General features: G+C 36.7%; 1 protein-coding gene across 4 annotated transcripts in view; it reads left to right on the top strand.

Moving 5' to 3' along the window:
- Positions 1 to 13,846, top strand: part of LOC149808316 (uncharacterized) — a 30,535-nt gene extending 16,689 nt beyond the window's left edge. For all 4 annotated transcript variants that reach the window (XM_089975864.1, XM_089975862.1, XM_089975863.1 and 1 more), the window contains one exon: positions 11,443 to 13,846. In XM_089975864.1, coding sequence (XP_089831990.1) covers positions 11,483 to 12,760 — 1,278 coding nt within the window. In that variant the 5' untranslated portion in view covers positions 11,443 to 11,482 and the 3' untranslated portion in view covers positions 12,761 to 13,846. The remainder of the gene's footprint in view (positions 1 to 11,442) is intronic.
- The last annotated feature ends 985 nt before the right edge of the window (positions 13,847 to 14,831 follow it).

Here is a 14,831-nt window from a genome sequence, read left to right as displayed (position 1 = left end):
TCTATATCGTCGTTTGTAAGAACAATGACGTGATTGTCTTGGAATTTCCCCTTTTCAATATCGTGGCGCAGAGTGTTCGTTCGGTAAAGTGTTGCGGTCTGGAAGCAACACTCTTTTGTGGTACACAATCTGATAAACGTTTTCTAAAGGTCGACTGAAAAATTCGTTCTCTTTTAAAGTACATTTTTGTGTGGATCCTCGCGAAAGTTTAATTGTGCATGGGCTGTAAAGCTTCTTTCAAGACATCAAAGTTGACTGATTGGATGATACTTTAGCGTCAGACTTTGCCTTTCCGATTGGTATGTATTTCTCCATACTGGTCTCTGTATTGACAGCCAAAACGTTTTGGGCCACCGCTAGCAAAATTTACAATAGTGTCTTCTGGGTGTCTTAATCAGTCCATGCACAAATACGGTCCACTTTGATGTCTGGGTGATGGCCATGAGGGCTAAGAATTCAATGGGTCGGTATCAGAACAGACGACTGGATCTCGTAAAAGGCATTGGCTTTCACGTATTCTGAATTGATGACATTGCTAGACTCGTCGGATTGTAAATTATGTCACTTCTTTGTAATTTAATGAGATAAAATCTTCACAAATGATTTCCATATGTTCCGTAAATTTTCAATTGTCGTCTTCCAGTTGAAGATAGGGATTGGAATTCGCCCATTTTCTTCACACGAAATTCAATATGGCTTTGGCAAACGATCGTCTTCATTCATTTTCTCGTATTCCAAAGTGATGCATTCAAAAGATCGGTTCGGTTCTTTGAATGTCTCTTTGTGTTCGAGTGTCTGAAACTAAGAGGATAGCCAGTTACTTCTTGTTTCACTTTTAGGAATTTGCCGACGCAGCCTAAAAAATGCCATCATCGGAGTCCTCTCCCTGTTGTTATTGTTCTGTAGTATAAAGTGCCAAATCTCATACTTTTAACACGTGGTATTCAAAATATAGAGCATGTAACAATTCAGCAGGCACTCACGTTCCTGCCAAAGCGCGTTCTTCATCTTTGTGACAACATGATTGCTCTCGCTTACATTGTTCACGTACGGAATAAATGAAACATCAGTTTTCATTGCCAATGACGTGGTAAGACAGGATGGCAAAAGCTGGTTGGAGAAAAGCCTTTGCTTTTGATCAAACCTTCGTACTGACGATCGTGTTCCACTTCGGTGTGCTATGTCAACATTTCAGTGACTGGTTGAAATCGACGATATAGGGTGTGTGTTTTGTATATGGTTGTTTAAACCATATTACATACTCTATCTGACAGCATCATGGGTAGTCTTCAAGATCACATATACAGTGTTATGAAAGAGAAGAGCAAATACAAGGCACAACTAGTCCATGGACCTGCCTTCAGAAGAAGCCTGGTGAAACGGCGCCACTTCTATTAAATATTTATTGGTTGGAAAACCACAACAGTCGGGGCCAATAGATCTCTAGAACAGATAGGTACCAATCTTATTTGCCATTGATTGGGCTTGAGGTTTGTGTATGTATTTTTATATATCTATGTTGTTTACAACTGAAAGTTAAAACCAACGCACCACTTCTTTCGTGTTTGTATATGTGTCAGGGTATATTATTCTGTCCACACTAACTTTTAGTATAATAGCATGTTTATGTGTATGTATGTATATACTGTATTCACACCACTTCTACAATTTTCGTTGGATTGTAGCGATATATGTTTGGATGGTAGGGGTTGGTTTGGATAGTAATGAAAAAAGTCGCTGCTAGATAGTATGTATGGTATGTGTGATTGTAATCAATAGATGGTTGCGGGACAATAATAATGCGTCTACGCCCCATACTGCCTACTATGTTAAATCTCCTTTGTGCCCCAGTGTGGCATTTCGATGTAAATCAAGATGCCCCATACTGCCTACTATGTTAAATCTCCTTTGTGCCCCAGTGTGGCATTTCGATGTAAATCAAGATGCCCCATACTGCCTACTATGTTAAATCTCCCTTATACCCCAGTGTGGCATTTCGATGTAAATCAGATGTTTATGTTACTTCTCATAATGCTCAGACAACCCTAAATTTCGGAGGCACGGTGGCGCCATAGAGAAAGCCTTTATTAAACTCCCTTAAGGTCTCAGAGATGCATTTCCATGTAATCCTATGGATCATTTTAGCATACGATGTATGCCCCAGTGTGGCACATCCATGTAATCATTCGACGTAATGTTAATTCCCGCTGTGCCCAGAGAGGCACATTTAAATAATATTGCCATAACATTATGTGATTTCTAAATAGGTTACAATGGTATGCATGGTATGAAAAGTAGTGGAAATCGTCAGGGACACTTAAAATGAATCTGTTTTGTTTAAAATGCACTTTAGCACCATTTGTATTGTGAAAATCAATTTAATACTTTAAAAACATCTCCTGGCATCATCCCTTTACTGTGACAATCTTGATGTGAAACTGCGATTGCTGGATTTAGTACAACACTGCCATGTCTTCCTTTACACTTAAAAGGGGCAATGCATCAGACGGTCTCTAAACCAATTATCTTCCTTCGTAGACTATTTGCATGATTTGACACGTTTTATTATTTATTTTTCGCATCGTGTAACTACGCAAGAAGCATGGTCGGCTTCCTTTACAATATGTTCTGGACAGACAAGAAGTATGTACAATAGGCAGGGGTAATAGATCATTGACGCTTGCCTGATGTTAAACAATTTTTAACTTCGGCACTTGTTAAGCGAATCAAATGCACACCGATAAGTTCTCAGGGTGCGAATTTGCATCAGCACGGTCCAGTGTCGAGGAAGTTATAACGTTTTCATGGGCATAACCAATTTTTTCCTCAACCATGCTTAACTATGGTTTCTTGGCAGTCTGTGAACTTGCGAATAAAAATTTTAAAAAAAAGTGATAAAGCTGTAATAATTATGATATAAATGGTGGAAAGGTTCCAAAAAGACTGAGTTGATATAAATTATGAATTCAGATGTAAAGTTGATGATTGTTGAAAACAAAGAAAAATAATGATGAACAGTATGGCGTAGGAAATATTTATTTGCGCAACGCCAAGTCGACACATTTTGCTCTCGTCTAAACATGTGACTCGAAAAAAAACGGGTAGGTTTTTTATACTGAACATTCCGTTCAATAACTCTGCTTTTACATTGCTTTTGAAACAAATGGGATAATTCTTTAGAGATAAATACGGATTTTCAGAGGAAGTACGGTTCAGATTGGCCTTGGGAGATAAAGACTCAAATTGTAAAAGTTTCAATCAATGGGTACACGCTCAGGCTTTTTCGCAGTTTAATGAAGCATCGCCTTAGAAATAAAGTTACCGCCCCGTCATTTAGATGTACATTGTTTATCAAATGACGTTGCGAGTACATCACACCTCAACATTGAGTTCAGTACGGGCAACTCGACTAGGGTGACTTTGTTTTCGAAACAATCTTAAGTTTCTTGTTTCTAGAATGAACTCCTTAGCAGACTTTCTTTCACTGATCTTGTGGAAATAATTATATAATGGTACCATAATACTTTATACATTGTGATATTTTATTTTAGCGTAGAACATTAAGTGTGTGACAGAGGTCTCCGTCATTTTTAGGCGATTTCCCATATTTATCGTATAATACTAGTGTGTTCTTTATACGACACTGTAGTCATAATCTAAGTAACAGAAAGAAGCGAAAATTTAACAAATAATTAATTACAAAATTAGATAAAGTCATGTAGTAGGCGTTACAAAAATATTGATATGCATAATACACCAATGAGCATGGACAAGTTTACGCTGTACAACAAACCACATGCTTACACAGTTTCAAAAGAAATCAGTTAGTTGAAATTATAAAAGGAGGTTATTGGAGGTTGTCACAACAGACAAAATATAGAAATAATGTACGTGAAACTATTTAGTTGGACTGTGAAAGCATGCATATGAGTCAGCGGTGCTAGTCGTCCTATGGACACTAGCAGTTATGTTGCATATTTAAACGGATTCGCTTGCATTATTTCTAATTTGATCATTTAAAACACTCTGCAGAAGTGGCGGTTATATATATATATATATATATATATATATATATATATATATATATATATATATATATATATATATAATAATGCCTTCTGTCTGCAGCAGTGTAAGGGATATGTTAATATTCAGCAGGTGATACACGGAGAGTTATCACAAACAATTAGGATGTTAACAAACTCATACTGAAGTCATCCAAGAGTGATACACCTTAAGGTGTGTTTCTGTGTACCTGTCAATTAAAGTTGCAGGTTCCATTTTGTAGAATAAATTTGTATTAACATGCTTTCGTATCGACAAGTGTGAGAGAGTAGCATCTTTTCCCTGTCATATAAGCTGTGACCTCTCTTCCGTATGTTGAAATAAATTTTTCCTGTATAAATGTTTGCAGGCAGTCACGAAGATTAACTCGTGCCTTCTCGACTCAAAATGGGACCTAGTCTATTTAACTTTGAACTTTATTCTAATCTTGTTTCTGGAATCCTTCGCCAGTCATTCCCTTTAGATTTGTTGCCCTTGATACCTTATTGTGTTCCTTTTCTTGAGATAACCCCGTGAATTACGTTTGCAAATAACGGCTGGCAAGGACTGTATTTATATCCGTATCAGACACGTACAATCAGCGCTCGCACAAATTTCTTGACCTAGACTGCATATTCAAGACACAATAATATGTTGTGTCTGCTACAGAAGGGTATTTTAAATGCTGGAAAAGTGAGTAAGACTTTATAATCAATTGAATTGTCCAATGAAAATGCGTTTTGCTCGGTGTAAAGCTTGCTTAATTAAATACTATTGCAGTTTTATATTTGCTTTGCTAGTAATTTGCATTTGAAAGTGAGGACGCAAGTAGTCATTTTTGACATGTGTAGATCTGAATTTTGCTGATGTGAGGAATGAGCTAAGGGAGGTGTGTAAGAGAGCAGGTATAACTTGCCAGTTTATAACACGTATCCAGCTGCATACAGGACAGACTTAGATCTGTCGTAACATTGTGCCGATATTTTAGTTTAAACTGTAAATAATTATATAAAGAATAGTAATATGAGGTATACGCTGATCGAAGCTGGAATTCTATCTGGTAAATATGGAAACATACACAGGCTCCCACCCTCTTATGACTGGAACGGTTAATGGAGAACATTTGGTTAACGCTACACATAAGCTTTGAAGAAGAAAAACAAATCTTTACAAGATCTTCATTGTGATCGTATCAAGTATTATCAAAGTAAGAAGAATTCTTTAAATAAGCGTTACTTATGATCATGGCTCTATATTAGACTAAATTTGTAAGTATTGCATTGTGATTTGTAATTTATTTTGAACGAATTTCCTTTATAAATGCGTTTTGAGTGTCATGCTCTCAAATTAAAGAATTACGTTTCTCTGGCTAAATTTCACTATCAGACTTATGAATATATCAGTGTTTACAGCTCAGCTTAATCAAAACATGGATGCGTATTTTAATGTACTTTTTTAGTTGGAGTTGTTCGACACTTTCGGAAAAATAAGATATTTTATATACATTTGGAAAACACCATTCATTCAATTTGTGCATATATGAGCTTCCCAGTGTTATATTACCGAAGTAGAAGTAAAGATGAATATGAAAACACGCTTCCTCAATGGTATCGCCTCGATTTCTTAGTACAACCTGAGAGAACAGACGACGATTTCTTCCCTTAGGAGATGATGACGTCACCATGAACACATATCAAAGTAAAATAAATTTTTCTGCACAAACTGTCATCAGAAAAGCCCGGCAAGACTATTGTGGAATAAGAATCGTGTTCTCAGTTAACCCATTTATCTATATACTAATGAAATCCAACTGACTTTTTTTGCTTGCGCAAGATCGATGGCTGCCATTGGTTTCACGAAACTGAAACACTAACTCCAGATTACGATGCTGCTGTATATTGATTTTAGACTGAGCCTGACGCTTTGGCCAGCAAACCATTTTGGTGTCAATAGTTGGGTATTGATTCGAAATGCAACTAATGACGTTGCCCGCGAATGATGATGATAGCAATATAATGATATTTAGATAAAACTGATTGCATAGTTGGAGGATTGAAGATAGTTACATATTGAATTTACATTAAACTGAAGGTATAGTCCGCTGATGATGATGAATATGTTTATATACCGTGTTTAAATAAAACGCTGCTCTGGTTGTTTAATTGAAGAGATGATATATTATAACGATAGACTTAAATTCTAACTTATAGAAATCGTGAAACCTCACTAGCTAAACAAATCAAAACAATGTGATTCTATCATACATATCACAGTAATTGGCCCTGTTCTTGAGTTCTTGATATCTGCAATTTGCAGCGCCTGAAGATAAAGCCGGAGAAAATCGTGGCAACAAACCCTTCCTCTCCTTTATGGAACATTATTTGAGCCCGTGATCAGAAATTATCGAGGATCACTATATGTTAAACGTTAAAGGCAATACTATCTAAACCATATAGACGGCTTCAGATGACTCCATAGTACAAGGCAATACAATTTTGCTTCTGAAATTCAAGTGTCTCTTTGACAGAAACCTCATCAAGCTGCCGCAGGTGCTACCTGGTTTAGAACTCTAGGTTATGTCGTCATGCGACCTGCTGGTCGATACAGGGTTTGCAAGTGCTCTCTTGAACAGCTTGGACTTTATCCAGAATATGACAAAACAATTCATTACAGAAAAATTATCCGGAGTATGAAAATAAAATCATGGCAGGGACTACGGCCAATATGAAAAGGATCCGATCTCCATTGGTTTCATATAATTCTTAACGCCTGCGATGATTGAGTTGACTTTGACGAATCTACTGTAGCTGAATTATCATTCTTTTCTGATGAATGTCTTGAAAAAGAATAAGACTACGTGCTGGCGAGCGTTCATGACCAGCAGTTGTATTGCAATTGCGATAAATGGCATCACTAAGAAGCATGATGAAAGTAAGCTAGTTGCTGTCTTAATTTGTCGCGGTTTTGAAACCCGGCTTAGTCAAAGCAAAGACTTGTAAAAAAAAAGGTATTGCAGACATCATAGCAACATGACTAAACTTGTTAAATCTACGTTAAAAATCTATATTTCACACGAACACACACACACACACACATAATTTCAATATTCAATTTTTTTATTATCTGCACTATGTGTATTGGCTGTGTCTGTTGTGGTTGTTGGAGTAGCTTAGCCTGTACATTTTTTGTTGCTCATTTGTAAGGGAACGTTTGACGTTAATCCCAGGACTTGTAATAAAATAAAAACGTTGCTTGTTGCGACATCCATGCATCAGAAACCGCTTGCAGTTCTAAAAGTACTATTAGGTTAGCTTCTATCTTCTACCTTATCAGCAATATATTTATACAGGAGGTGTGTAACGAAATGTCATTGCAGTGCTAATATTCAGTTCTTTATTGGCACAACAAATCCTCAAGCTATTAGGTGGCTTTAGCACAATTAAACTGTCCATAAAATACATTTATTCATCGTTTCTGTATTGGCAGCAGGCGTGATCAAGTTTGCAATCTTTTGTATTCCAATGTTGATATATCCTGTCAGGTTCCCCCTGCTAGAGGTAATGTCCCTAGCGTATACAGTAGCATTGGATTGCCAATGAAACTTAAGCTAAATTTTGCCCTGCAGAAAACATGGTGTCCTTTGTGAAAAATTAGTGTTGGCCTCAGTCAGGACAATTTTTACAGTATTATATTTGTCTTTGTATTCTTTGACATGTGTTATCTGTAGGAGGGGCCACATTGATTTGCACCGACTTATTAAGTGGTCCTCTCATAGTGTCGCCAGATTTTAGTAGTCGCCTCTGACGATCTGCATAAGAAAATTCTGACCTTGTTCTTGAGATAATGCCTTTGCCAATGACGATGCCCAAAACGGTACAAAGACTCATTATATACACACTGCTTATGAAAACTACGCACCATTACTTTAATTTAGAAGACATCAGAAAGTCACGACTCAAGATTTTGTTTCCTGATTGCCACAAAATGATAGTAGAATCAATCGATAGAGAAAAGACAAACTGAATTGCCTATATGCTGTTATATAATGTACGTATAACAACAAAGTAGTTATCTATACCCTCAACCCCAGCCAAGATAACCAGAAAGGAATTTTCGAATTTGATGAAGCTATAAGCAGCTGTGATGCTGCTACGTTTAAAACATTGAATGCAGAAGAGATATCTCCCGTAGAAGATCCCAAAGGTGAACAAGATTCTCTCCTAGTTTAGAAGACATAAAATTGATAGCCGCAACATGAATAAAATGAAATAAAGGTTATCAGTTGTCAGCACATAAGCGTTGCAATTCAATTTTGTTAGCAAAATCTTACAATAGGGCGCCAAAACATATCAGATATAACACAGGCTGCTTTTCGGTTGTTTTTTTATGGGGGGGGGGCTTCGACAACCGTGATATCGATTCAGTTGCTTGCGATCAGTGTCGGGGAATATGTCCTGCTAAATGTATACATTGCTATTACGGGGCTATAAGGTGCAACAAACATATTAGTATGGTGTTTCTTTGCGACGCAGAAGAAGTGTTTTAAATGTATCGTCGTGGCTTAAATGATTTCTGTTTGCCGGATTGAATTTGTTGACATAGCAGAAAGTGTGTTTAATCGCTAAATATTTATTGAAATATATAGTATAATGCCATTTGTTCGAGTCGAAATAGGTGATTTTTTAGAGCACTCTTAAATGAGATCACATTGTCCTCGTGTTGAAGATCTATGGGTTATTCGTTCCAGATAGCTGGTCCCTGGCATTCTAAGAGCGTTGTCCTCATGACTTCGTTTCAACAGTAGGAACAATGTGAAAGCTAGTGTCGAAAGAGGAGCTTAAGTTTCTAGATGGGTTGTACACATGGGTGAGGTCAGATATGTATATTGGACTGGAGCCAGTCATCGAAATGTAGCATAGTGAACATATATTGTTTGATTCTGGATCGAATGGGTAGCCAGTGAAGGTTGCACAGCAGGGATCGGTGTGCTCGGTTTGTCGTACTCTAAAGATGATTCGAGCAGCAGAGATTAGAATGTTTTGAAGTTTCTGTGGTATATACTGAGATTAGCGAGATAGAAGTTAATTACAATAGTCTAGTGTTGAACATACTAAGGAATATAAGTGTTTTAGTGGTGGCGTCAACCGAAAGAAAATTGCGAATGGAGCTGATGAATCTCAGTTCCAGATATGCAGCCTTGCATATGTTCATTACATATTGGTATAATGGGAGCGTACTGTCGAGAGTGACAGCTAGGTTTCGTACTGACTATATTGTTATTGCTGATACTTACTGTTTGAGGTAATTGATGTGAATGAGAAAGTTTTTGCGTGGTTGATCAAGATGGCTTCAGCTTTATCATCATTAATCTGCACCGTGTTACATGTCAACCATGACTTCACATCGGAAATGTTCCTCTCCACGTCTTGGAAGTTAACTTTACATATGACTTTATCGAAAATGGAGCACACGGTGGTTTTTCTGTCACCATAAAGCGACACACTCTGGCCAACAATAGATATAAAGCTGGTTCCAGATCTGCTTGACTAGACGCGCTACGTATTCCAGTACAAAAAATTCTGACTGCGTTTAATCAGAATTCACAGTGTTGTGAAATTCGGGTTGGAGGCTTAGCTAAACTGATTAAAATACCACAAAGCGAGACGCTGCAACGAATAATTTTAAGCTGAAATTGTTCAAGTCAATAAATAATTGTGTATTTGGAAAAACTACAAAAAACATCAGGATGCATGTCAACATAGAAATTGTCATTGATGTAGTGTGACTTTACAAGCTGGTGCTCGACCCAGTGTTCATCTCGAAGAAAGGTTTTGACGAAAACTTAGTCGAGTCTACTGAAAATAAACAAATAAAGTAATAAATAAGCCAATTTAATTTGAAGAAAGCTTGCGATCATGCCTAGCTGCTGCTCACGGTCAGTGACTCGTTATATAAATGACATCACTATATCAGTTCAAAGAAGAGCACTTGGCAGAGGTCGAGCAGATCGTTGCACTCAGAAGTAAAATATACTTGATGAAGTTGCATGACATTCGGAAAAACGTGCCAGAGGTAATAAAAGAAATGCGAAACACTATCAGTTAAGCTGATTATTTGGTTACATTTCTGGAGAAAGAAACAGTATACCAAAATGAATCATTTCAAATCAGACCACTTCGTGCAAAGTGCTATCATTGTAAACAAAAACAAAATCTGACTATCTGGCTACGATGACAAGCACTATGTTTTTGGATGATGTTACCCACACTTTGAATTATTAGTATTTTAGAACAAAGTCTGATAACAAGAGGCCAGATGATCTTGAAGAACTTAGTTTCACCTCATAAAGTAACGACTGTACTACGATGTACAAAATATATTACAAAAAGAATTCTAGATCATCATAGGTGAAGTCAAAAATAGAATGAGCATTGTTGATGGTCGAGGAAGACCAGCACAGCAGTAATAGATTGCATGATGTTTTATGAACAATGTATTTTCTGATTTTGCCATTGAAGAAAGTCTCTCTTGCTGTCCTGTTTCCGAATGTGTTGTTACTATGGGTCACTGATTGTTAAAATTATCAGAATCACCACTATGACCTTATCTGCGATTTTCATGATGCTTTACGAAGTTTTCGAGTAATTGTCTGCCGTGTTGCCGTTTAAATGATCAATCACAAAATCGTCAGGTGTGCCCACCCCCAAAACAGATATTGAGACCATATCTCAATTAACCACTCTCCTGTCGAATAAAAATATGACACACTTGCACAAATCTGTAATACCTACAAATAAAAAAATAATATCCCATCGTTTGAAATCTCTGTCTCCAGCGCAGAAGGAGGATATACACGACTTACACGCAAATATACACATGCACGCATAATTACTGTATGCACTAATGAATGCATTCGGGGACGAGCATAATAATAAAATCTTTGAACTGTCTTTCGAAAGAAAAGAACGACAAAAATTCATGATGTACATATCTATTTAAACTCTCAGAGCCAAAACATGCTAAACGAGAACGATGAAAACATTTGAGCGAAAGTAAAGCATGCAAACATTGCTAAGATTGTGCACATTTAACCTCGTATTTGATTTCGTGTTTTGAATCATGCAAAATAAATAGCGTTTTCATGGCACACTCGGAAATGAAACACGGCAAAAGTACACTTGAAATTAGGAGCTGGGAAGATATGCAGTATATCTCTTTATTAACGGTACAGTAGATTAAGATCAACAAATATATAAATCTTCCAGCAGGGTAATGACAAATTCTACCTGATACTTACAATATATGATTTATTCAATGTAATCAGATTTATAGTCAATGTTAGAATCTCGTTAGATTTTTGTATGCTTTACTAGAAAAAACCTTTTGTTTTCGTTCCAGGTTTCTTCAGCACTGATCTGTACGGCTAGTAACGAAGAACATGGCAGTCACACAATTAAAGATCTTGACAAAATCGAAGCTTATTATATACCTCATCCTCGTTGGATTCGGAATAGTTTTGTTTATGTACATTGACCATGTAAACAAGCGTGTCCATTCTGCAGCTTCCTCCATTAAAGATTGGAACATTCGTTTACCTGGAATAGGAAATTGGTTCAGTAATCAGAACATGCCGGAAAATCCGAATTTTCATGATTTAGAATTATATCTTAGAATGTATAACCAAGAGTTCAGAAAGTATCAGAATGTTTTGGTTCCAAGCATGCGATATTTCTGGCCAGAAAATGTATCAATGGTAGTAGTTCTAGATGCAGAGAATGCCGAGGATAAAAAACTTGGAGAAACACTACCGAATAAATACCCCTACCCCAGGGTGGAATATCAAGACCCTATCGATCCAAGCATATACCACGCAAAAGGGCACGAGAGGATGCAAAGGGACTTCTTCTATCCTGAAACGAAGGTAAAGAAAAAGTATGTCGGTTTTCTGGACACGGACACTGTGTTTGTAACGAGAGTAACGCCAGAACTTTTATTTGAAGATGGAAAGCCCGTCATAATCGCAAACTATGGAGAATGTGGGACCCCTTGGTGGAACGGAGCTGCAAAAACCACGGCCGAAATCTATAAAGCAAAAGAAATCATGAGATGCATGTCTTTCTTTCCAGTCATCATAAAGGTGGAACACGTTGTTGAAGTCAGAAAATATCTGGAAAAACTCCATGGTAAACCTTTCGATGAAGTATTCAAGCAGTTTTCTGCGACTGCAATAGCTCAGTTTAATATAATGTGTCAGTATTTATGGAACTTCCACAAAGACGAATACAAGTTTTATTTTCACGTTAGATCTTCCATACCGGGAAAATGGAGAGGGGAAGGTAGTATTCCAGAGAAAGAATCTTTTGAGTTCTATCAAACTAACGTTACTGATGCACAAAAGGTACCAAAGGTGAGGACATCCATCCATTATCGTTACCATGATAATTGGGAAGATTTTAACACCTACAAGAATGTTGTTAAAAAGGGAATTTGTTATTCTGGTGGTTTTGACATATGTCCCGAACAATGCAAGCAATTCAATCGGACTGCATTACAGAAGGAGTTATTCTATTTTGAATCTAATGATTGGTCATGGGATCCAAGATGTATGGATGAGCAGAAAAAACATTATGCTATGGTAGAAGAACTTAGGGACAGTGAAGCAGAAAAAGCTATAAAAGAGGGATGTGCTGAGGTAGACAAACTATCTTTCAAATAACATGTTTTTGTGTCTAATTTAAAAGCCATGTTATTCATCAATTATATTTAACAAGGGAAACATTTTATATACAGATAACTCAATAATAATGTCGTTTCATTAATTTTTGCGTGTATAACTTATTGTGCTCTGGACACTTATCATTAGTACTTAGTTAGTCCGGAGTGTCATCGTTTTTCCTTAAAAAGACGGAACTCGAGAAGTTTACTGTTGTCTCGTGATACAGAATGTATTGTCTTCTTTTGACTTATATCATATGCATACCCAAGTCGTTGTAACTTCATCATTGTCTATGAAATTTACAGCATATAATAAAAAAATGAGCACTAATTTAAACGCTTATGGACCAACATATATCATTTATGTACTATGGAAAAGAATATGCACTATTATCTCTACCCAGGCTTGCGACCTTGTCACACACATTCCACACATAACTCTGAACAAGGTAAGTAAAACTATGGGTGTGTATGTTGGTGGCACATTAAATACACGATATTCACATTTTCCACTGACATTTACCCTCCTATCCCTCCCCAAGAGGAAAAAATTAACCGGTAAGAAAACAGGACTCTGTAATAGTGACAGCAAAATATAAAACCTTATCTGTCAATCGGCATACATTTATCTTATAAGTCATTCAGTTTTATATAGAAAATGTAGGGAAGGAAAGGTTTTGTAATCATTCGGAACCTATTTGGAGCCATATATAGATTTATGTTATGTTGACGAGGCTGAGGTAGGCATCTTTAAAAATTAACAGTCATAGAAGGTGATTGAACCCGTTGAATAACTATATCTGCAGTACAATTTGTGTCATGGTGTAGATACGAACCATGTTTTGGAGAGACCAGTTGAGGTCACCTGCAAGAAGAGCAATTTCATAGTACATTTTCAGCTGAAAAGGAACCTAAGAAAATACTTATTCAATTAGAAGCATAAAGTTGCTTTTTTTAATAAATGGGAGACAATTCTCGTCAAGAAAAACCGTTATCATCGTACCTGAATTACCCATAAATACTTACTACAGATTAGCTGAGGCGTAAATTTACAATACTTCATGTACGAATAAATAATTCAATATTATCTTCCTTCTTATTATAAGGAAAAGTTCCAGAATACGTGTTCGCCAGTAGTAAGTCTTTCGGAACGTGAGTTTTACGCGCATACAATTTGTGCCCTTTAGGTATAGGCCAGGTTTGACATGACCTGCTGTCCAGCGAGGAGTAAGCGATAATTTTTTTCCACTTAAACTATTTTCGTTATAAATACCAATCTAGTTTATGCCCAATCATTTAGTCGTTCCTAACTTATCCAGTGCAACTGAGTGAAGTGAGTTTATGGGTTTAACCCCATACTCACGTCTGCTGAGCCGAGATGCGAACACACGTGGACAGACGTGCGATTTTAGTGAAACTGTAAAGATCAGCGCCATAGACCACTCGGCCACCCGGGGTCATATTGACTGAAGTGAAAGTTCGCGCATTATATATTGCGTTATATATCGGTGATTAGTACTTATATTAAATCGTTATGGAATTAACAGAAACATATTGGCACGGATCGATGATTAATTAGCTGACAGGAAGATTCAAATCAATTATTTACAACCATCCTTTCAGCGATTTATTTTGTTGTAATCTGTGATGGAATTAAAAACGTAGACTTTTATTGATTTTCACTCTATGAAAATAAAAAGCAGACATAGCTTCAGGATATATTTCAAGTAGTGTATGGACGCAGTTTGTATCTTCTTACATACACACACAAACACACACACACACACACACACACACACACACACACACACACACACACACATATATATATATATATATATATATATATATATATATATATATATATAGTATGTACGCTGTATTAATGATATACACGAGATGCATACATTTTTCATTTAAATGAATTGAGGTTTGCAGAGTTTCCTTTTAATGAAAAATGTATACAACGAGTGGTATATCATTGATACAGCGTACATACTGTACATGTGTTTTATTTATATCACATAGAAATACATATATTTGCCCTTTGAACGGAGTTAAGATTTACTGCA

This window comes from Sinohyriopsis cumingii, chromosome 1, assembly GCF_028554795.1.
Source record: "Sinohyriopsis cumingii isolate HCF-2022 chromosome 1, ASM2855479v2, whole genome shotgun sequence".
Taxonomy (NCBI): domain Eukaryota; kingdom Metazoa; phylum Mollusca; class Bivalvia; order Unionida; family Unionidae; genus Sinohyriopsis; species Sinohyriopsis cumingii.
Note: the sequence above shows the minus strand (reverse complement) of the source record. Positions and strands in the feature narration are given on the sequence as shown.